Here is a 24,113-nt window from a genome sequence, read left to right as displayed (position 1 = left end):
ACGATTCTCACTAGAGGCGCTGAACCGATTGTCATACAACATTTTTCAACAGCTAGCCGGTTGTCGGTAGTCGATAGTGGTAGAGAATACACAATAAAAAAGTACTTAATGTATTTTTTACCCAGACCAATGTAATTTTTTTAAGTTTCGATGTATGAAATATTTGTATGTAAGTATTTTGATGACAATTTTTTACTATTGCGTATTACCTAAGTCCTTGTGTCCTGCGGTAGTAGGTACCAAGAGATGTAAAATAACAGAAACTTAGCATAAATAAACTAATTTCTAGCTAAAATCTAGGTATTTGCATTGTTGCACAAATGACTGGAGCGGAATGCATAATGAATGCGGTACAGTCTCAGACAGGAGTGACGGCAGCGACTGCGTCTGGATGCCTGGCTGATGTCTTTACTTGGTTAGAACTTAGAATATCTTGTGTACAACATCTTGATGAAGATACGAATAAATAGGAGATAGAGAGTATATTTTGTTGATGGTGTTTGTGTTTCCGAAAGGTCTTATGTTTTGTTAAGAATACATGTGACATGTGACTTTATTAAATTGCAAGGCAAATACATAAAACAAGTGATTTTTTGAAAATGCATGTATAATTATATTCTTTCAGAAATTAGGGAGATGTCGAATAACTTTTTGTTATCTATTCTATTGTTATACTATGGGATTTGTTAAAATAGTTGAGGTGATTGTTGTCTATCAAATAGACATCTAAATATAACTCATTTTCAAAAGCTGTTTCTGAAATATTTATTAAACCTGTGTAACAAACATACCAAAATTACCGACAGCTACTTGTTAACTAGCTCGATTGCTGCATTATCATCGATATTATCGAAGTATTTCGTTACAATTAGGTCTGTAGAATCTTAGTAGAGAATTTCATTGAAGCGCAATGTTGTATATTCGCAACAGTATTCCGATTCTCTACAACTATTGAATATTGACAACCGGCTAGCTAGCGAAAAATTTTGTATGAAAATCTGTGCCTCGATTCACTACTACTATCGACTACCGACAACCGAACTGTCATCGAAAAATTTTGTACGAAAATCTGATCAGCGCCTCTGACGGGTGTCGTAGGAAACATTTTGGCAGTACATTCTAAATGTCAAACTTTCGATACTCGACAGTACCGACTGTACAGAATCGCGCTACTGTTATACGCCTCTATAACAATAGTGTCGAGTGGAGCAAGATTATGCAATAGGTTACGTACTACTATTTATCAACATTTACTACTGCGTAACAACACGTAATAATTCTAGAAAGACTTATAATAATAAAACAAGCGTGGTAATGTTTGTGGCAACAGAGTCGCTGAAAGCATTAGCTAATTGTATTTTCGTGTAGCTGTAAGTGATTTATAATTGATGTGTTGAGGACATGTTTTATGTAAGTAGTAGAATATATAATGTAGAGTCAGTGTGTCTGTGTGTTTGCAAGTCTTGTTTGCAGAAAAATATGAGAATTTACAGAATGTATTAGTTTTAAGTTTACACATGCAGACATATGTAATGTTGCCTCCTGTGGTGGCATTGCCTACGACTATCGACAACCGAAAAGCTAATCAGTGCTCCAGCTATGTACTAAGAACTATTTACTTTATATAGTACTGGTTCTTCATATAGTATCACTCGCTAGTCGAAGGCTCGCTAGGCTGGTGCACTAACCACGTAGTTAGCGCACGATGAATATTTGGGTGATGTGCGAAACTGTCTGTACTGAATCAGATTATGTTTGTTTTCTTGTAGTGAATGTATGTATTTAAAGGAATAATATTTACGAGTGGATTATTTACCAACTAAGATGATAATGTCCATGTTCAGAGTACCATTCACGTATTCTTCTACCAACGCCACTAGCTAAATAAAACTAGTAAATACTGCTTACCTTCTCCACCTGCCTCATGACACGCAGCATGTTCAGACCGGCGAGGTTCTTCAGCTCCTGCACGTTCCACTGTCCACTACGCAGCAGCTCCGCGAACAGCTCCGGGTAACGGGACACGTCTTCCAGTCCTCGAGGCACCCTGGGTAAGAACATTCAGAATTTACTGGAGTACTATCTACTAGCAATAATTGATTAGAAAACTTTGATTTTTGACGTGTTAAAGAGAAGGATGGATAGTGTGCAGGCAGATTTAAACATGAAACTTTTAACCCACGTATGTCCCACTACTGGGAAAAGGTCTCCTCCCAAAATGAGGGGAGCGGGGGTTAGACCTTGAGTCCACCACGCTTGCCTACAGCGAGTTGGGTTCTAAAAAACTCTCAGGCATGCAAGGTTGCATACATGTTTTTTCACCGTTGGAACAAGCTATAATTATTTCAAAAACATTACTTCGAAAGGTCATTGGTATGTTGCCTCGGGTACGAACCCTCTACTCGGAAGCTTAACTTATACTAGTCGGCTATCACTGCTTATGATAAAAATTTGAAAATGTCTACAAATATAATTGCTGTATTTTTAAACATTAAACTGAGAACATCAGAGACTCTTTATAACGTTTTAAAATTGCACTTTTATGATGATATTGGCGCCACATAATAGGGAGTGAGCTGGTAGTGAGAATGTTACCTGTTAACGCCGTCGAAGTCGCCGCCGATGCCGACGTAGTCAGCGCCAATCATTCGCTTGATGTAGTGGAAGTGCTCTGTGGACAATATTGGTAACATTAATAATAATATATGTTTGTTTTAATAATATATATTGGTTTTGAATACTTATTGATTCAATCTTAATGGCATTTATTTAGCCTAGTGGGGTTTGCCGAAAAAGCCATTTTATATTTTGTATATGTTTGTTGACATTGCGCCAACAATTTATTAAGTGGCGTTAGCGATACAGGTTCGCTGTTCAAACTTAGTGCTATTAAGTATTATCATTATATGATCGTACCCACACTTGGCCGACATGGTAGACTCAAAGTCTAACCCCTAAGTTGTTAGTAAGGAGACCCTTGCCCAGCAAAGGGTTTAAAAAACTCTGTAGCCTGCAACTTTACCCAGAAAAATGATGTTTATGATTTTTTTCTGGGTAAAGTTGCGGGCCTTTATGAAATGTTGTTGCCTTTATGAAAACGTGTAATAGTTTCCACTGCTTATGTCAATTTGAAGTAAGTATATGTATAAGTATATACATTATATAGTAGGCGGCCATACAATCACATAACATACATAAGAAATATACAATATTCATATTTACATAAACAAATTGAAGCCTATCCATGTCAGAACAAAGCTCGATATTTCTCATGTATATGAAATTCAGTTCACGTGGATACCCTTACAAAATTCTTCATACATACATCAAGCACTCACCACAAGACAGACGATAGTAAATAATGACGCTGACATAAGTATACATTGCTTGTTTTATTCAAACAACGGGAGGTCGGCGCTGATAAAATAATTTATGTACATCAATTGAGATGTTTGACTCGGAGAAAAAGATTGGATGTAGTTATGTTTTCGTATACGGAGTAGCGCAATAGATATAAATCAGCTCTTGTTGAAATATTGTGGACTAGAGATTTCCTGCGGGTTTTCTTGTAAGAAATTGATATGATATCAAAATATGTAAAGATTTTCATCTCGAAAAGTCATTGAGTGTTTTTATTATATAAGTACTAGTATGTTAGAAGTCACAGATCTAATCGTGGGCTTGATCTTGAAATATATTTTTTCAAACCCACTTTATAAATACATATTTTGTTCTACTTTCTTGAGGTATATCAGAATTTACTTGTCAATTTTTGTATGTGTTGAGTTGCCAAAATAACTCTTTCACGAAAAACTATTGGATGGAAGTTAATGAAATTTAGAACAATGATAGCTTACAATCTGGATTACCACAATACTTTTTACTACTGAAAATCTATTCATGCGGACAAAGTCGCGAGCAGAAGTTACTTTAATATAACATCAAAACGAATAAGCTCAGAATTCTTAACGCCCTTCTCACAAGGTCAGTAGTCACCACTCTATAACTTCCGTTACATATAATCTATTTACATTCACACAAACAGACAAATAATCTTCCTTCTTTCATATATATTTATTTTCTCGTAGGCCAGGAGTCGGGAATACATGTTTATGAGGCAAATAAATAAATCATACTTGATTTCCCTTCGCGTCGTGTTCGCCGGCGACTTTTATAGATTATACGCTGTTTGTGTGTGTGTGCAAGTGTGAGTGTGCAAGTGTGTGTGTGTGTGTGTGTTTATCCTTGAGATTGAGGATATAGATGATATGATATCTGAGGAATAGTTGTGTATATTTTCGATTTTCTGAAGTCTTTCAGATGTTTCTTATCAATTCCTGTGCAGATTTATTGAGATTACCGTAAGTGGTAGTTGTTGTCATGGTATCAGCTTTCGTCTTTTAGACGAGGCATATTTCAGAGTGGTGATCCCCACTATCGACTTTCGAACACCGGCTAGCTTTCAACAAATGATCTATGAAAACCAGGTTTAGGTCACCATACATGTAAGTATAACGTGTAATCTAAGAAATAAAAAAAAATCATGATACTATTCAGCACGTCAGAATATTTTAATGCCTAGGCGTGTTTTGAACTATTTTTTTTTCTAGCACTCATATTGATAGTTGCTATGCCTTTATAATTAAGTTGCCAATCTGCGAAGCATGGTGAACTCAAGATTTAGACTCTTACTCATTCCATGAGGAGGCCCTGGCCCAGCAATTGCATAAAAATCTATTTCCCGTCCAAATGTTAATTTGTGACTACAAAATAAAACATTTTAAACATAATAATTAAAGCAGCCACTCCATTACAGCATGAAAGTATTAAATTAAATTGTAAATTATACAACAAAATCTTCAGAACTGGTTTAATTACGGCACGAACTTCTGTTTTGAAACTTTGGCTTGCCAATTTAATGGTAACTGAGTATACTTGAAGAACAAGTTCTGGGAACAGCACTATAGTAGCATTAATATTAAGAAGTGCAGTGAGGCAGTAATGCCTGTGTCGAGATATAGATGGCTGACCGGCAAATGGTGTTTGAGGTGATTATATTTTGGGAGTATGGAGTAGGATTAAATAAATAACAAATTAGAATTAATTTGGTTCAAATCAAAGAACAAAAATAACAAATTTAATATTTCTGCTGTAAAAATAATTTTGGTTCGATTCTGTGTCTGTGATTTGTATGTTTGTAAAATAGGTAAAGTGAGAATTGGCTCGAGAAATAATGACAACTATTAGACTCAATTCGTATTCCTTTTCTTATTCAGAAAGGAAGCACTTGCTCAGCAGTGACAAGTATTAAAGTTATTATATTAAAAAAAAACGTTTATTCATTAATCTTATATACAGACACTTATGATATTGATGATCCTTTTAGCGCTCCTCCATAGTTTCTAAGGAATCTTTATATCAAATTGCAATTTTATACGGTTAGCAGTTTTAGCGTTGTCCATCAGCCATTCAGTAACGGAAAAGTTTTATATGTATTGACGATAATAGCAGGTTACGATGATTTATAATGCAGACAGTATATTATAATATACATAAGATCCACGTTCACCACAACTAAGCATCAACGCAAGCACTATACAATAACCATGCACACGTGTCCGCACAAATTATACGAAGCACAGTGTGACGTCATAATGCGCGTGTTAGGTCCATTATAGCAGCGCTAACATGATTGAAATTATCGCCGCTCGGACACACTCGGCCGTCATCGTAACCATTCGGTGATAGACGGTGGTGAACAGACTTCGATTCTATGGATAATTTCCAGATAATCTTTCTCTACGTGGAATCTATTGTAAAATGGGCGCAATGAACTGACTTAAATGTGTTTTTTGGTGTATTGTTATTGATCACAATCATCACGTTATAAGGTTTAAATCTTTAGAAGACATTGTCTATAGTCTTGGTCACGAGTTTGATTCCAGCTTCCTAATTTTTGTTTTGCTTTTTTGAAATGTTTTACACAGAGTACGGAGACATGTCCAAAGGCAAAGACTCAGCCTATTTATATATATGGAACTAATATTATAAACAGTAAATAAAAAATATTTTTATTTCAGGTTACAGCCGTGAAGCTATAAAATTCATACGCCACAAAAATTTGAAGCTCTGAAACGAAAAGAGTGTACATGTCATGTAACTGCAAAGCAAATCTGAAATCCGTCCCGTCATATCATAACGGTATTCATTCCCGCGGTCTACGAGTTTCAGCTACGCGGCGTAGCGGTGTAGCGTTGTGTAATGTCACATGCTGTCGTGTCGTAGCACCATGCTACGTCGCGTAGCATTTGACGCTTAAACAGAACATGTTCGGGCTTAAATCAATGCTACATTACAGACAGTATGGTTTTACAATGAATGTACAGTGACGACCACAATGTTTGTATTTACTAGAATACTAATAAAATTAATGTGGATAGTTTTTTGTATACATGTGTAGTAGTTATCTCATTAAGAAAGCTATATGCTACCTAAATTTACACTATTACCAAGGGGTTTAATGAAAATGTGTTATCTAACTTTCTTTATCAATGTAAAATCATTCTTCATTAAATTTACGTTTGTTTTCTAAAACAATTTTATCGTTTCAAAATGCTGGTCGAACTTTGGTACAAAAATATAAAGTTTGGTCACTTGGTACTGCCTGATCGTTTTAAAATAAACTTAATGGGTTTAAAGTCGGAACATCTATACCAAGTTCCCACTACTAACATTTCTCATCTTCAGAAAACAAAACTTACAGTTTATAGTTCAAAACAAAATAAGTATACAGGTACATAATTTACAAATTTTAATATTTAAGGTATCTAAAACCTTTCTTGAAGGTTAGTAATATTAACGGGTTAAAAATACTCTATCAAATACGACACCTGCAATTGTGAAGTACACCGAATAATTTACTCACCACACTATTATTTAAAGCTAAATAAATGTATTTCCAACTAAAGCATTAGTTCGGTAATGATGTAATCAATATCAATGTAATGCGATTCATCTATTCAAGTATTTTGTTAACATTTGTGAAGCTTTGATGTATTCCCGGCGCGTTGGGAAACATGTGTCATGGTGTGATTAGAATATATTTAACGTGGCTCCAGGCATGTTTATTTAAGCGTATGATTTTAATTTGTTGATATTGTAATTATAGAGATATTTGTCAATGTGTGCACATGTAAAGTTCGATTGTATTTTAAGTTGCGTGGGAAATTATAATTGCTTGTTTTTTTTGTAGCTTGTCAGCACAAAACAAAAACAGAAGTCTTTTGGGAAAATACCTCTCCTATTTTTTTCCAGTCATCCCTATCACCTGATTTCCGTGTCCAATAATTTTTTTATCCAAAGAAAATTAATTACTATTAATTTTTTAATACTAAACCAACGTAAGTACCACTTTCCTGCTGTAAACCACGCTGACCGAATGCGAGGTTTTGCATTCCCACAAAAACTTTAAGGAATATTAATGCTATCATGAGGTTTTCTTACGTCACCTTTAGAATGATTCATAATTTTAAAATGTCATACGCATGTTACTGCGCAAAAGAGCTTTATAGCATCTTAGTAATTTATATACAAGCCGCGATAGTTTTAAGCGCGTTAGATCGTGTTCTAACTACAAGAAACCTAGTATTACGAGGCACATTTCGGGATATATTTAATCACAATGACTAGTAAACTCCAAGTGGCAAGTTTAGGGCGGTACGTTCAGTTCGCTTGGCAACTTCCCCACCCAACTTGATACTATATTACTGATAAAGTACTAGTAACTTCGGATAACGTCGGGAGACTTCGGCTGTTTTCGGGTGGAAGCAAAATATTTACTCAAGGTAAAGTTACCTTTACACCACGACTGGAAAGAGATTCATAGTACAGAGATAATATAGCATGAGTTAAAAAAGACCGATATCACTTTTGACCGATTCGAATCGAACCCGACACTAGATCAGCAGTCGTCACAAAAAACTAAAAGACTAGAAGCCGCTCGTGGCTTCGTCCACGTAGAAACCCTTCCCGTGTAAATTCCGATCCCCCGGGAACTCCGGGATAAAAAGTAGCCTATGTGTTATTCTGGGTCTTCAGATAACTACATACCAAATTTTATCGGTTCAGTTAGTATTTGCGTAAAAGAGTAACAAACATCCATACATACAAATGTTCTCACAAACTTTCGCATTTATAATATTAGAAGGATATTTATTTTACAAGTAATAGGGTGTATAGTAGCTTTACATGCTAAGTTTGAGAAGAGCCTATTTTCCCTATATGTATGTATGTAAAATGTATAGTTTTCGTTCATCCATCGCTTAGCTACTTCATGGAAGGTCAGCTTAATAATTCATCTTTTGTGAGTTTTACCGGCAAAGGTATTGGTAGGCAAAGTTAGATGTTTTTGGGTACCAAGTTATATTTAGTCTGTCCGAAGGTTTATTTCGATACTTTAGGTAAGTTTTATAATAATAGAATAGCTTTTGATAGAGTTTCCTTTACGAATAATATTCTGATTCAGAATATTCAGAATTTCTGAAACTATTTTAGAAAATGGCAAGACCTTTTTTCTTTGTTTGTGTGACGATAACTATAAATGATGACCGAAAGAGGCGGTGTTTGTATTGCTTGGCTTCTATTCTATATTCAGATAAAGTGAATAGAAGATGTATGGTTTGGGTGAGTAATATGAACATGTACACATAAAGATGAATATTGGTTATTCAGGCTATCTACATAATCGCACATTAAAAGCCACGCCTACAATTAGGCATATTGCATAATAAGTTTGATTGCAGAATTATTTGATTATCTAGGACTGCCTAAATCCACATAAAAGAAACTGCATAAGAACCAACTTATGTCCCTACCTATCTCTACGGAACCATACAGCAAAACTTTTCCACCCTAGACCCATTATTCCAACTTATATTGTATACAAGTCAGTACAATTATGTAGAAACTAGCACTAACTAGGTAACATGAGCGTGATTGCTGTTCAACCCAACAATGGGATGTCTAAACAGAGCGACGTGTTAATTAAACCGGCCGTGTATGCCCACAATAATAGTTCATTATTGAGATTGATGAATCCGGCCCAAATACTGGCCACCTTTAATGTTCGTTAATTATTAGATTATGTTGCGCGATTTTATATAGTCGGTACTGTCGAGTATTGAAAGTTTGGCATTTAAAATGTACTGCCAAAATAGTGTTTCTACGATGTCCGCTAGAGGTGCTAAACCGATTGTCATACAATTTTTTTTGATAGCTAGTAGGGGTTTTAGATAGTAGTAAAAAATCGAGCTACTGGTCAACTTTGATGTTCATTCGTTATTAGAATTTGTAGCACGATTCTCTATAGGTACTGTCGAGTATCGAAAGTTTGACGTTTAAAATGTCTTGTCAAAATAGTTACTACGACGTCCGCTAGAGGCGCTGATCAGTTTTCGCACAAAATACCTCAATAGATATCCGGTTTTCGATAGTCGTTAGTTCTAAAGAATCGAGCTACAAATATTGGAATTCACGGTTTTAAAAATTCAGATTTCTCGCGACCACTATTGACTATCTAACTGGCTAACTATCGAGATATTTTGTATGACAAATCTGACCAGCGCCTCTAGCGGGCGTCGTAGGCACTATTAGTGCAGAACATTTTTAATGACAATCTATCGATACTCGACAGTAACGAGTGTAGAGGTTTGTGCAGTTAAATACAAGGTGCCAGTCATAAACACCAAGTATTCTAAATTCAAACAGTCGTTAGTATCGGTCGTTGTCGATAGTATCGTTTAAACGTCATTATTGTTATCGAGCCACGAAATACATTTTAGATAAACATTATTTGTCACAAGTACTACTAATTATCTTACAATCGACTGTGATATTATATTCTTGGGAGGTAGGGCTGCCTCAGCAAATGTATTTTTGTATTGTCGTGGATATTGTTTTTTGATACTACATACGTACCTCGTATTATTGTATTGTATACCGATAATTCCTTAATTATTGCAGACACAGTTCTTTTTCATTATACGACTAAGGATTTTATGCAGAATAAAATCTAGCTTTTAGTAAACTGAATTACATAATTATAAAGACTGTTATGTCAACACTAATGGAATGACATCTACTGTAAAAATTGAATACATAAAACCACGTTTTTTTCTTATGTTCATTCACATCCATACATTTTGTCACACAAGACCATCCTAACCTTTTTGGAGGACATAACCGATACGATAAACGTAAAAGTCTGTTAATTAATTTAAGTTAATTAAGTACTACAGCTATTTTAAAATGTAACACTTTGAGTAGCACCCCTAATGTATCTAGTTTGAAGTTAGCTGGAATCTTAGCCGAAGTGCGGGTAAAATGGCCCATAAAGGCCAGGTATCTCTTTGTTTTCATGTAACAATTATGCAAATCTCGTCTCCTATGTGTTAATTTTACGTAGAGTTTGCAAGTTGTTGTGTGTACAAACTTGCCGAGCTTATTCGTTAGCCGGTAACGGCTAATGAATCTGCTAGTTTGGGTTTTATAGTAATATATTCCATTAAAATTTATTAATATTAGTAGAAAAATATCATAATTACATTTAACGTATATACAATGTGTTTCGAGTCTCCAGTGATTTAGATAAAAGTCGAGTTGCATAATTTATTTGATATTCACTTAAAAAACTACTACTACTACCAGTTTTTTATAAGGTTATTATCTTTTATAATAAAAAATAACCTTATAAAACCTGTCATACATTTATATCGAACATGCCATACTAATTTAGAGCACGATTTTTGTAGACCGCCGAACTGACATTTATTTTGTAATATTACACAACTGGCTAAAATCTATTACTGTAAATAATTTATTATGGTGGAGCAATTAACACCATATTAACCACCATGAAAACAAAATCAATTAACACAATTGTTCTAAGAATGTTCTCAAAAGGAGCTGAGAACGTGGCAATTGCGGCGAGGCAGTCAGGCAGTCAGGCAGTAAGGTGTGAATGTGCCTCGGTTGACTACCTCTAGTAATTGGGAGGAGTGCCGGCTCTTATTGAAAACTTTCCTCTTGTTACATACGTATGTGAAGGCATATAGTTTTATATATATGTATTGTAAAAGTGAGTGAGTGAGTGAGTGAGATTGTAAAAGTTCAGAAAAGTAGGAAAGGAGTTATAAGACTTGTGATGGTTTTTGCGATAATTTTTGAGTCTTTATTAGATCTTATTAACATGACTTTTTGGCTGTAATAAAAGTCTATCATATATTTGGCTAGATCAAAACATCTATGTTCAATAGTTCACTCATTTACTAAATGTCCGCGTCAAAGATTGCTTATTCCATTGGTCCTTTACAAATTGGAGGGCGCTACAATGACTAGATAATCAGTTCTTTTTAAATGACTTATATTTGACGGTCTCCCCAAGTATTCTGTAGGATTTGTAAATTTTTACTCAAGGTTTTGATCATAATTACTTTGGTACCATAATTACATTGAATCGAAAAAACTCGTATCACGAACTCAATTTCTGATTCGAACACGTCCTAAAAATGCTGAGTTCACCATTTTTTCCAAACACGACATTTACAAAAGACATACCTTCATAAAACCACACCTTCTTCCTGAAAAGGAATAACAAACAAAAATAAAGGTAACAAAGACCGACAAAAACATAATATCTCTACAAACTAAACAGCAAATTCATAATCATCTAAACTACAGTATGTCTACACAAGCCGTTTGCATTACCCCTCAGCTTCTAAAGCCACAGTTGAACGGCACAAAGCCCGAGTCAAAATTAATCTCTTGTAATAACCTTATTGACTTAACACTCGGCTATCAGTCGTCTGCACATAGGAGGTACAGTTAGCGTCATAAATATGTGTAGACTGTAAATTTTCCATTACGTTTTTAAATTCAAATTTTTCAATCGTACTAAAATATCTTTTATTAAAAGATATTTATTTATTTTTTAAACACTTAACTAAACTATGATAATTTAAAAAAAGACAATATATACAATTATAAAAAGACATATATAAAGAAAAAAAATCATTAAAATTTATTATTTCACGTAAAATAGGGTACAAACGCCCAGGTGACAATTTTTTTATAATTTGCCATATATAATATCATGCCTGCTATACCCGAGGGTGCAGGCAGAGGTGTTTTTCGTACTTCTTCACATACATACATACATAGATTATATCACGCCTGTTAAACCCGTAGTTCCTTTGTTGAGGTGTATGAAACATGCTTACGTTTTGCCATGAACTAATGTCTCACGTAACAGGCGTTTTTGGAATAAAATGGAATATCATTGACAACTTCACAAACGTACTAAGCATAGCCTTTACTGTAGTAACCAAATAGCTGATAATCAAACTTATATACTTCTAAATACATACTTATGAAGATAAAATAACAACCAGATTCGGAACAGATTCGTGCTCACCACACAAATCCAAACCCATGTAAAACATATCAATTTTCTATTGCTATTTGTCAACAAACGAGCAGTATAGTAATTTCCCTATTTATATTGATAAAAATGCTAATGAAAATGTGGGAGTGCACATATTTTTGACGTTGGCTGTACCCAGTAGTTCACGGTACACGCAGCCATCACTCAATTCACTTTGAAAGCTTCAACTATTATGGCGGTACTGTCGATTCATATCCTCCCTCTGTGTTGATGCGAAGAATAATGTTTGTTTGATTCTAATGGTTTGACTTACCCTAATGTTTAGTAATAAACAGTTATTTGTGTTGTGCGAGTTGCACTCGTGTACGAAGGATTTGAACCTATATTTATAACTAGCTTTTGCGCGGGATTTCGTCCACATGGATTGTGACTTAAGACAGAATTTTAATATAAACTTTCATCTCCTACTATATCCCCCTGGGAATAGAATTGGACAAAATCTTAGCGAATACCTTACGTCTTAACATTTACCTGCATGTCAAACAGCCCGATCCATTCAGTGGTCTGGGCTATGCGTTAATAGATCAATGTGTCAATCAATCAATCAATTTGTGTCACCTTAGATTCACATATATTAAGTTTACTCAGGCGAAACAGGTACGTTATATTTTAATATTGATTGTCATAGTGGCAACAGAAATAAATCATATGTGAAAATTATAATTGTTTATCACAGTTTATGAAATACAGCTGCCACTAGCTAAACAGCCAAAACAGGGAAATGTCAGAAATATATATATATTCGCTTAGCCTTTGTTCCAAACTATGTTGGAGTCAGCTTCCAGTCTCACCGGATGCAGCTGAATACCAGTGTTTTACATGGAGCGACTGCCTATCTGACCTCCACAACCCAGTAACTTAGGTATTAACACGATACTCTTCGGTAAGACTGGTTGTCAGACTTTCAAGCTTCTGACTACTGTTAACGACTGTCAAAGATCTTCGAAAATGACAGCCGGGACCCACAATTTAACGTGCCTTCCGAAACACGGAGGAACTCGATATGTATAAGATGGTCACCCATCCACGGAACAACCTCGGCAAGCGTAGCTTAACCTCAGAGATCGATCCGTGCGGCTGTTGTAAACTAAGCCACGAGCTCCTCCTACATAAATAATAATAAAAAAATACTAATCCTTTACTAGCATTTTCGAGTACACATGAGCATTAGATTAAATAACTAAATAGTTCAGCACAACAACATATAATATTGCTTTAATTACGTCATTAATTCGTGTAACATTAATACCACGCGTGCTATCGACAACGGATTAATTAATTTACTGATAATTAACAACTGTGCACGTGTTAAGTACTAGGTGTTATGTGTTATACTAGCGAGGAGCTCGTGGCTTAGTTAACAACAGCCGCGCGGGTCGATCTTTGAGGTTAAGCTACGCTTGCCGAGGTTGATCTGTGGATGGGTGACCATCTTATACGTATCGAGTTCCTCCGTGTTTCGGAAGGCACGTTAAATTGTAGGTCCCGGCTGTCAATTTCGAAGATCTTTGACAGTCGTTAACAGTAGTCAGAAGCTTGAAAGTCTGACATTGACAACCAGTCTTACCGAAGGGTATCGTGTTATAACCCAGGTATTGGGTTGTGAAGGTCAGATAGGCAGTCGCTCCATGTAAAACACTGGTATTCAGCTGCATCCGGTGAGACTGGAAGCCGGCTCCAACATAGTTTGGAAGAAAGGTTAAGCCATGATGATGTGTTATACTAGCTGATGCCCGCTACTTTGATCGCGTGGAGTTTAGTTGGTGCTATTCTGATTAGTCATAGTTAAAGTTATATAGCCTTCTTGAATAAACGGTCTATTCATCACAAAAATATTTTTGCAAAGTGCAGTAGTTCTTGAGACAAGTGAAATGAGTATAAATTATTCTTTTACGGACTGTTAGTGTCTGTTTTCTTGCTGGTCATATATGTATGTATGTATTTCCGTCTAAAGAGAAACAATACCTTAATAGATATACCCGTTTTCTTTTTTTACCTTTGCTTGGCGATTGGTTTGCTATGCTATGCTGGCGAAATTAACCAACAACTATATTAAGCTGTTAACAAAATACTTCTATAGAGTGTTTGTGTGTTTTTGGAGTTTATTCAGTAGCGCTTAACGGTTTGTAAACTAACAGTGGGTTAAGCAACCTATGACGCGGACCTCTTTTATATTGGCGAGCATTTTATAGCATAAAAAATATAACTTTATACAAAGTTCGAGAGACATGATTAATGTGGGAAATTCCATCTTATCATTGTTGTAAATAAGAAGAACAATATTTAAACCTTTTTTTGAATACCCCTTTACGTGTCCCACCGCTGATCAAAGGCCTCTGGCCATGTTTCGTGCATGCATCCGGAGAAATATTTAAACTATGACGATTTTACGACTTAAACACTAGTTTAACTACTAACCGAAAAAAAGAACGAACAAAATACTTCAAATTTCTAGTACAAACAGTATATTCGCTCCCGTAGTTTTCTCTTAAGTATACAGAACTTTTGTAGCGGGAAAAGGCAGAGATCTCCTGGGAGGTAAGTCGGTCGGTGTTTTAGATTCAACCCGGGAGCAGAACCTCGTACAATTTGCTTGTTATTACGTCTCACTGATCAGTTATGAACTGTAAGGGCTAAGGAAATAATACTTTGTTTTGTTTTCCCCGTTTTTGTAGTGAAGATTTGCCTTAGGGGTGCAGTAATTGTGATAGTGAGAAAGGAAGGTTTTCGAAATAGGTTCGATAGAAAGGTTTAAACGCAGGAAAAGCAAAGGCGAACATTTTGCCGTTACGATCATCTTCTAGAACGAATTGATCGAGGAAACATTTTTTTTAATAATGCACATAACTAAGAAATGTCATTGTTTGGTTTGTTGGGTTCGAACTCTTAACCAATAGGTCCACCCGTGGTAATTGTTGGTGCTTTTCGTCGAGGCCGGTTGCAGATTGAAAAGACAAATTATGAATAAATAAAAATAATTAAAACCGTATTCAATAATATTATGTATATTGATCAAATTTATTTTGTCATTAACTTCCTTTTAATTTTGTAAAAGGGGCACTGGATTTTGCTTCCATCTAAAGCTAGTGGCAGTGTAGAAAAAGTGGGGGGGAACCTAAGTTTTGGACCATTCTGATCGCTGCTGTATTACAACAATATGTAAATACAAACCAAGTTTAAATCTCCCATGTATCGCAGATTACGCTAATGTCCAGCATTTAGGATTACAAGCATAGTACACGAATGTTCCGCATTTGTCCACTAGGTGGCGTTAGCTGGCGTGTTACCGCCCGCGACACATTTGCGGTCCAGATAGTTAGGATGCTTCTCTTGTGGAATTGGTTTGTGTTTAAAGTTTGTATTAGTGATTATATTGGTTTGTATGGCTGGTACTTATGTTTTTTGAAGGCCTGCTCCTTTTTCCGAGCAATTGTAAAGTGTCAACGTTTAATCAAAATAAATGAAATGTTATAATAATATTACCCATGAATATTTTTATTTCTAGTAGACAACAAAATGCTTTAGAATTTTATTAGAGGAACTATCTACTCTAACTATATATAAGTAATTTTGATACTTAATGATGAGATGAGATAATCTCGAGAGTTCAATAAGTATGATTATTGAATACAAATAACACCTAACAAATTTTAAAGTGTAATTTCATTTTAGTTACAAAACATCAAGTATCTGTTCAACTACACCATTTACAAACTCTAGCCTTAGAAAACTCTGCATGCAATTTCCTGCTCTCAAAACAAAATTAAAACATAAAATTTTAATAATCCCTCATAATATCACATTAACCAGCATAATCAAAAAGGAAGCAGTATAATTCCAATTGAGTTAAGAGATTAACTGCCAGTACTGCAATGAAGTAAAACATCTATCTTTTCCTAGACACTAATTATTTTAAAAGGAAACTCTTCGAAACCTCATACATTCACTATCTTTTATTTCAATCTTTTACCTTTGGCTTGCGAGACTTTGAAGTAAACTATAAAGGTAGTGTAAGATAATATGCTGAACACCGAATGTGAATTCGGACCGAACGTTACGTCTTATGTTCAAAAGAATGAGTGATTTTTTTTAATTATATACTGTGATTTGTTGCCTGTTTAGTGTAATATTAATTTAAGAAGTGATAGATTTAGTATTAAAGCTATTGGCAATAACTGAAACTAAGTTGTTTTTTCTTTCCAAGTATCTTTGTTGCTCAGTTAAAATAAAATATAATTTATCATTAGAGATGTCATTTACATTAAGTACTAATATAATAAATGCGAAAGTTTGTGAGAATGTATGTATGTATGGATGTTTGTTACTCTTTCACGCAATTACTACTGAACCGATTACCATGAAATTTGGTATAAAGGTAGCCGAAGACCCAGAATAACACATAGGCTTTTTATGCAGGAGTTCCCGAGGTCGGGATTTACACGGGAAGGGTTTCTACGCGTACGAAATCGCGGGCGGCCTCTAGTTTTGTATAAACAAACTCGCATGAAAAACTATCCGGTCGATAAATTACGAATTTAAATATTTTTTATACACACTACATGTCACGAACATTCCGCCGAACACAGCAACGAACATTTGATGCCCCGTTACAATATAATACCAACATACATCTAAACCTTTATTTCCCATACAAGCTGTAATTCAATTTACAGTGGGAGCCTTTTCAAATGAGAGCTAGAAAGAGTGTCTTCAGCGTTTGTGTTAAAATGAGTAGTGTCGAATAAACGTGGCTTTTAAAGTGATTGCTTAGCGTACATCATTTAAATTGTGCTACAACTCGAGTGAAAATGTACGTTGAAGAAATGACAAATGTTGACTTGTTGCTTGAAAGAATCGCGGCCTTTTGTAATATTTTTGGAGTACCTGGAATTATTGTATGGTTTATGTGTGATTAGAATAGCACTTAACTATTTTTTTTAAACTCTCGCGACTTGTACACATTATAATGTTATGGGATAGCTCTTTTACTTATAATAATTACGAAATGACATACATATAATAATATGCCCGAATTGACAGAGTCACTCGTAGTCTAATTGTGTATTCATTTTAAAAGTTCCAGAGTTTGACAGTTTTACTGAGTAAATCTTTAAAAAAAGCTCATTCAATTTGAATAATATTCTAAACATACAGAAGATAGATAAAAAAAAACGCATTTCAAAATCACGCATAAGTTTTCCATCAGCCTCTTTTAAAAATACCTATTATAAAGACAGGCACTAACAATTTTAAACAGCACCACATTAACGTGAGATAGGTTATTTATATTTGTATACATGTCTATACAAACGAAGTCACAGTCCAGACTCGTATGTTACAAGGTGTCGGAGGCTGTATACATGGCCTACATTTGCCGACAAGCCTAACCTAATTTGTTTAGCCTAGTAGCCGCTTTCGACACCGAATATAGTTAACTAAATTACGACACAAATTCAAACATTGGCACTTTAAACTGACTTAGTTATAGGGTTTTGTATAACACGATTTCAGAAATAGCTACATTGATGTTTAAAACACATTTTTACTATTGATAATTTTGGTACAGGCTTTTTATTTTTTTATTTCTTTAGCGATATATCGAAATGATTTGATTGTTTGTCGTAATTAGATATCTTTTACATTATTTTATTAATTGCCCTGGATAATAACTTTTTAATTCGACGTCTTCAATATTTGATTCCCAATTTATTTATTTATTAAACATCTTTATAACAGTTATTTAGTCAATAGGATAATCACCATAATCATCAAGTTTCAGCCAATTTACGCAATCCAGAATGAAGTATACTAAAACATGCTTTACAAATCACTCCTTGCTTGAATATAATGAAAACTATATAAAAATCTGTTTAATCGTTTACGAGCTTTGAACGATCAGACACACTGGTATAAATCGCGACGCGCGGAGAATTTTGTGTTGGTTTGTTGTGAATAGTTAGCATTTTTAGTTACTGCCAACATATAAGCAATAAAAGCCTTGCTTAACTCACAACATTAAGTATATAGACAGATTACAATACCGCTATTCGATTACGCAACCGGCTAGTTATCGAACAATTTTGTATAACAATCGGTTCAGCGCTTCCAGCGGACGTCGTAGAAACTATTTTGGCAGTACATTTGAAATGTCAAAGTCTCGATACTCGAATCGTGTTACAGGTCATTCACCTTCGCTTGAAAAACGTCGACATAATTTATAACATGATTTTTATTTGCCACAAGATTTCTTTTTCTATGTTTTCCTATACTTCATACTGTTTGTATATTATACTGGCAGTTAGCAAATAAAAAGTTTATGAGTAGTGTCATAACTTCAAGTTATTGTTTTTATACGGTTCGCGTTAAGTAGAGACCTGTGCTGAATTACTACGAAGGTCTTATGTAATCGGCACGAAGGGACACGGAACTTGGCCCTTCATCGTAAATCTTAAGCTGTAAAAAAGTTATGTTTGTAATCATTCTAGTGTTTGAACGAATGATCCAGAGAAATCGTATTCTGTTTAATTTTCTGTACAGTGAGTTAAAGCGGGTAAAAAATAATTTACGCGGTTTTTTTCCCTGCCATATCTATCTATAGGTTCCTTACTAAAAACCAGTATTACCTGACATTTGAACGTTACCTTGTTTTTCCACCTAATCATTACAGCAACAACTACCAAAATCAGTTAAAAATAGATCGTTTTGACGCATTAGTCTTAGGCGCCCATAACCAGTTGCGCTCACCGGTCGGTAAATGATTTGTGGGTTAAGCAACGTTTGATGCGGTGATTTCATGGATGGGTGGCCGCATAGTGGTATTTGAACTGGGCGTCTTCGTGCTTCGGAGGGCACGTAAAAAGTCGGTCCCAATTGTTATCATTTAAGATAACAGTCGTTAAGCCACGTCAAAAGCGAAGGGCGGCTTGAACAACTTTGATACTAGTTTGGTCACTAACCATACGATAAGAAGATGATTACGCTAGATATAAGAATGTACTCACCAGCGACGTCCGAGATGGTAGCATTAGGAGCACACTTCACAAACTCCGGGAAGAAGTTCACCATTATGATACCGCCGTTTTCTTTCTGCAAGAAAAATAGTATTATAATATTGTAATCCATGACAAACAAACGTTTAGTAAGATAAACAAACAAAATTTAATTAAAAATATAGACTTAGACCCGAAGGTACAGGCAGAGGTGTATAGAATACACATACATCGTCATTTGAGTGTTGGAATGTTCCCTACTAGGGAGCAAACCTATTGCCATTCACTGGGGCAAGTTACTATACTACACAGGTTACTATACAGGTACAGGTTACTTTTTAGAAATATTCTGAAATAAATTAGAAATGATTTATGATTTTACATATTAAATGACCAATAGCGTTTTGCCCGACCCGGAAATAAAACCCAGGACCTCATGATTAGCAGTTAATTTAAATGACCGCGCCACGGAGGCAGTCAAACCCAAATTCAAAATCAATACTCCAAATGATCATCATGTAACTGATTCAAATATATTATTAATTTATCTGTATCATCGTAAACCAAAACAAACAGATTAATGACATATTAATGAGTAAAAATTCATTAAATAAATAGACATACAGTAATGAGATCATTCAATCGAATGGTCCGCAGTAATTGGGCTCAGTAGCATATCGTTTAATCCCTGCCATGAAGATCCAAGCCCTTTGTGCAATGAATCTCATTTAAGGTAATGTACACACTAGCCGGACGTCAAGGCATTCTTTGGCATCCATACTTAAAGAGCTCTATAACGGCGGTAAAATTAGATTGATTTTTAGGCAAAGTTTAATTATTCTTGCTGTGCTAAGCTAAATTGCTGCGTTGTTTCAATAATCCTAAGATTGGACTAGTTATAAAAATATCTGGGTTTGATTAATTAAAGTTTAACTAAAAAACATTAAAGAGAGAAACTCCGTATCAATCACTCATTTTATCCATATGGAAGTTATTATATTACCCTATCAATTTTTTTTCCTAAATATTGGGTGAATTGATTAAAAGTAAACACTTTATTAGCAAAGCGTGGGATGCTGACACGTCTCAAAACCATAACGTCTGAAGTCATCACGAATATTATTAGTTATAATTTCTACCTTTACTGTCGCATTCTTATTTTTTTTGTGCCTTTTGGACGCAAATAGATAGTAACAGGTCTGAAAGGTTTTTATTAGCTTTACATTTTGTCGTCACATGCGTATCCCTAGGCATGCCGTGTCGCCAGTGAGCACTAGCCCTAACTCACATATTCACATTGTACGACTCATTATCTCTGAAATGGATGATTTAATTGATGTCTGGCTTTTGTTTTTACTGTAACATTACTTTTTTATACAAAATGACTGTGAAAATAATGATGTAATAGTTTTTACTGGTTTGTTTTGTTACTACTGTAAGTTGAAAAATTCATAATCATAATCATAATATAACTATAATATTGATTGAAAATGAAATAAATATTTTTCATATTGACTGCTTGGTAAAGCCTCCTTCGTTGTGCACTAATTAAAATAACGAAATATATTTGAATACATTTTTCATGATATACAGATAAAAAAAAAATATGAAAATTCCGTCTGCTCTACCCAAAGGCGTAAGAAAATGTATGAAATATCTGATAGCTGCAAACAACCGATTTAAACGCTTACTCAGAAAGACAGAAACGCTAAGCTTAAATCTTAGCCAACATTCTAATTGGCAGCACTAAAGCTTACTTCACTGATCGTTCAGCAAACGCCTACGAGCGTCTCCATTCACCATCCATTCCGAATACATCGACCGCACATATAGGTTAATCGTTTCATCAAACTGTATACAACATTCAGTGGTTGCCTACTAAATAATTACTGTAGTTATGGCACGTTGCAGTCTCTAACCGATTACGCGAGACTATTAGTGCTGGCAATCCAATTAGCACGATTATTGGAGAATTGATGAGCTATTCTAGCACTAATCGTCATATTGTAATAGCATTCATTATGCATTGTGATTTGCATAACAGATGCACTTAATGGCGCTATAGAAAAACGTGTTAAGCTGGTGGTAATGTTTGATTCATATCCATACATCTTGTAGGGATATGCATGAAGCAAAAGAAGTTTGTAGAGATCGTAGCAGGTAGCATTTTTAGGTATTTCCCTGCTTGCTTTACTTTCCTTACTACTCTACTTTCTTACTTATTATCACTGACTAAATTATGCTTCATGATTTTTCGTTTCGGAGTCTTTGGTTCAGATCTAAATATAGCCAAGAGTGATTTAATCTGACGCTCTTTTGGAGTTTGGTATCGGGCCTAGTATATTATGGCAATAATGTGTTAAAAAATATTTTAACTACTTGGAACTTAGATTGTAAAACGTGTCTCCCTGTCCCTATCACTTATGATATGACAGGCTTAATTTTTAAAAAAGATTGATACATTTTTAATTTATCAAATAAGATGTATGTATGGCCTGTCCATCCATTTATAATCTATATGATCTTAACTTTCTCAACCATCTTACCAGTGATTGTATGATGTCATCAGGCACATTCCTCTTATGGTTGCACAGGCTGAAGACGGAGGAGTGGCTGAAGATGACCGGCGCGCGGGAGATCCTGATCGCAGCTCGAGTGGTGTTGTAGCCCACATGAGACAGGTCCACGATCATGCCGAGCCGGTTCATCTCGCGGACCACTTTCTGTTGACAAAAGAGGAATGTTATAAGTATGTGGAGATGAAAGGTTCATGTCATCGCGCAGCAAACACATTTTAGTATTTTTTCTAGTTTTGGTACTAGTTCGAATGTGTGGCAAGATTTTCTGTGATAAAAAGTGGTTATAAATATTTTTGTGTAAAATTATATCGGACACAAAAATTATTTATATTATTTTGCGTACATATTTGTTTCTTAAACCATAAACACACGACATATTTTTACAATAATAATTAATTGTTTCGGCTTTCTTAACCAGATCTCTTTAGTGTAAGTATACGAAACGAGGAAAAAATAAGTTTTAGAGTGTTTTTTGGAGCAATTATTATATATTTTTAGGCAAACGTATCTATTGCAAGCGTTTAAGATCAGTATACTAATACACATATTGTTACCGTTTAAAATGCCCTTACATTTTATTTGCAGCTTGCATTATTTTCAAAATATGCTTTGTTGAAACCTCTAGATATCTTCACTCATGTGGTTTAATTTAAGTATATCGGTTGAAGCTATGAAGCCTACGGTGAGGTGTTGCGTCGTTTAAAATGCATTGGAGGTACACATAATGGGTATATCGCTTAGCGTGTCTTGAAATGTTGAAGGAGTGGAATTATTTTTGTATAGGATTGTATATATGGTGGAGTATAGAACACATAAAAGTAGTAGTAATTAAGTCTAATGTATAATAGAATACGGGAATTAACGCGAACACGCATTTTACCTTAAAATGCCTAACGTTTCGGCGCAGGTTGCGCTCGCCGTTTTGAAAATTACTGCTCTGAAAGTGTTTATTATAAACATGGCACAATATTTATTATTGCGATGCATGTACAGGTATTTGATACTGTTTTAGGCATATATATTATATACATTTATATACAATCTCATTATTGGGCGTCTATGTATATTCTTGGGACTATTTCTAATAATTATTTAACACGCAAAAGTAACTAAAGTTTATATTCAAAAAATTTTGATTGACTCATCAATACTACTTAAGCAATTTTTAACACGTAAAATCTTTCCATACAGACATAGTCATAGCTTAAAGCTAATATAATCAAAACATCAGTACAGTGTCGTATATAATCTATCGATCTATGGTATATCTGGACATGGAGAACATAAGCAAAGTCATTCCCATACTAAGTTCCCGGTAATTGAACAATGAGTAGGCAACTTTCACCCTGGCTTGTTGATAGACCCCATATACAATATACATATAGCATATATGTACGTACATACATATAAGATTATATGTGAATCGCTGGTAATGTTTGCAAAAAACAATCACGCTCGATACTTTTATTTGGTAAACGGTATATAAGGTAGTAGGTAGTTATTTTTCTTGTTTCTTTTAGACCTTAGCAAAATGGAAGAGGGAAAACGTATGTTCGCAGGATTTTCACAAGTTTCAAAGAGTTTAATATTAAAAAAACAATATAACAATAGTTGTAAGGGTTGACAGAATTGCTAGTACTGTTTACCAAAAATGTCACTTATCTTTTATATGTATATAAGGTGTTAGGCACACGGTTGTCCAAACGATAAAGGCATCTCGTGTGGACTGTTGCCGACAAAACTCAGACTTTTTTGTGCTAGACCGGGTGAGCTAAATCAGTAGATTTTGACAAATTTACTCAAAGTATTGTGGTGCACATGGCACATACTTTCAAAAGAAATGAACTGAAGAAGGTTTTTGAAAATTTGAGTACTATTATCGTATTTGAAAACGCCTTGGACCATACTTTTACGCGTCCCATCTATGGACAATCCTCGTCAAAGGTTGCTTAACTTATAGAATCAACGACCAGTAACACTGGCTATCGATTTCATTATAAAACAGCATACTCTATCGCAATTATGTAGCCGTGTACAAACTCATGC

The 24,113-nt window shown here is 34.9% G+C and overlaps 1 protein-coding gene across 2 annotated transcripts in view; it reads right to left on the bottom strand.

Moving 5' to 3' along the window:
- Positions 1 to 24,113, bottom strand: part of LOC142986197 (dipeptidase 1-like) — a 253,941-nt gene that overhangs the window by 8,343 nt on the left and 221,485 nt on the right. For both annotated transcript variants that reach the window (XM_076134534.1, XM_076134536.1), the window contains 4 exons: positions 22,035 to 22,211; positions 19,501 to 19,585; positions 2,596 to 2,671; positions 1,909 to 2,047 (listed from right to left, as the gene is read on the bottom strand). In XM_076134534.1, coding sequence (XP_075990649.1) covers positions 1,909 to 2,047; positions 2,596 to 2,671; positions 19,501 to 19,585; positions 22,035 to 22,211 — 477 coding nt within the window. The remainder of the gene's footprint in view (positions 1 to 1,908; positions 2,048 to 2,595; positions 2,672 to 19,500; positions 19,586 to 22,034; positions 22,212 to 24,113) is intronic.

The sequence above is a fragment of the Anticarsia gemmatalis genome, chromosome Z, assembly GCF_050436995.1.
Source record: "Anticarsia gemmatalis isolate Benzon Research Colony breed Stoneville strain chromosome Z, ilAntGemm2 primary, whole genome shotgun sequence".
In the NCBI taxonomy this organism is placed as follows: Eukaryota; Metazoa; Arthropoda; class Insecta; order Lepidoptera; family Erebidae; genus Anticarsia; species Anticarsia gemmatalis.
The sequence above is the reverse complement of the archived record's forward strand: the minus strand, read 5'-3'. Positions and strand labels throughout refer to the sequence as shown.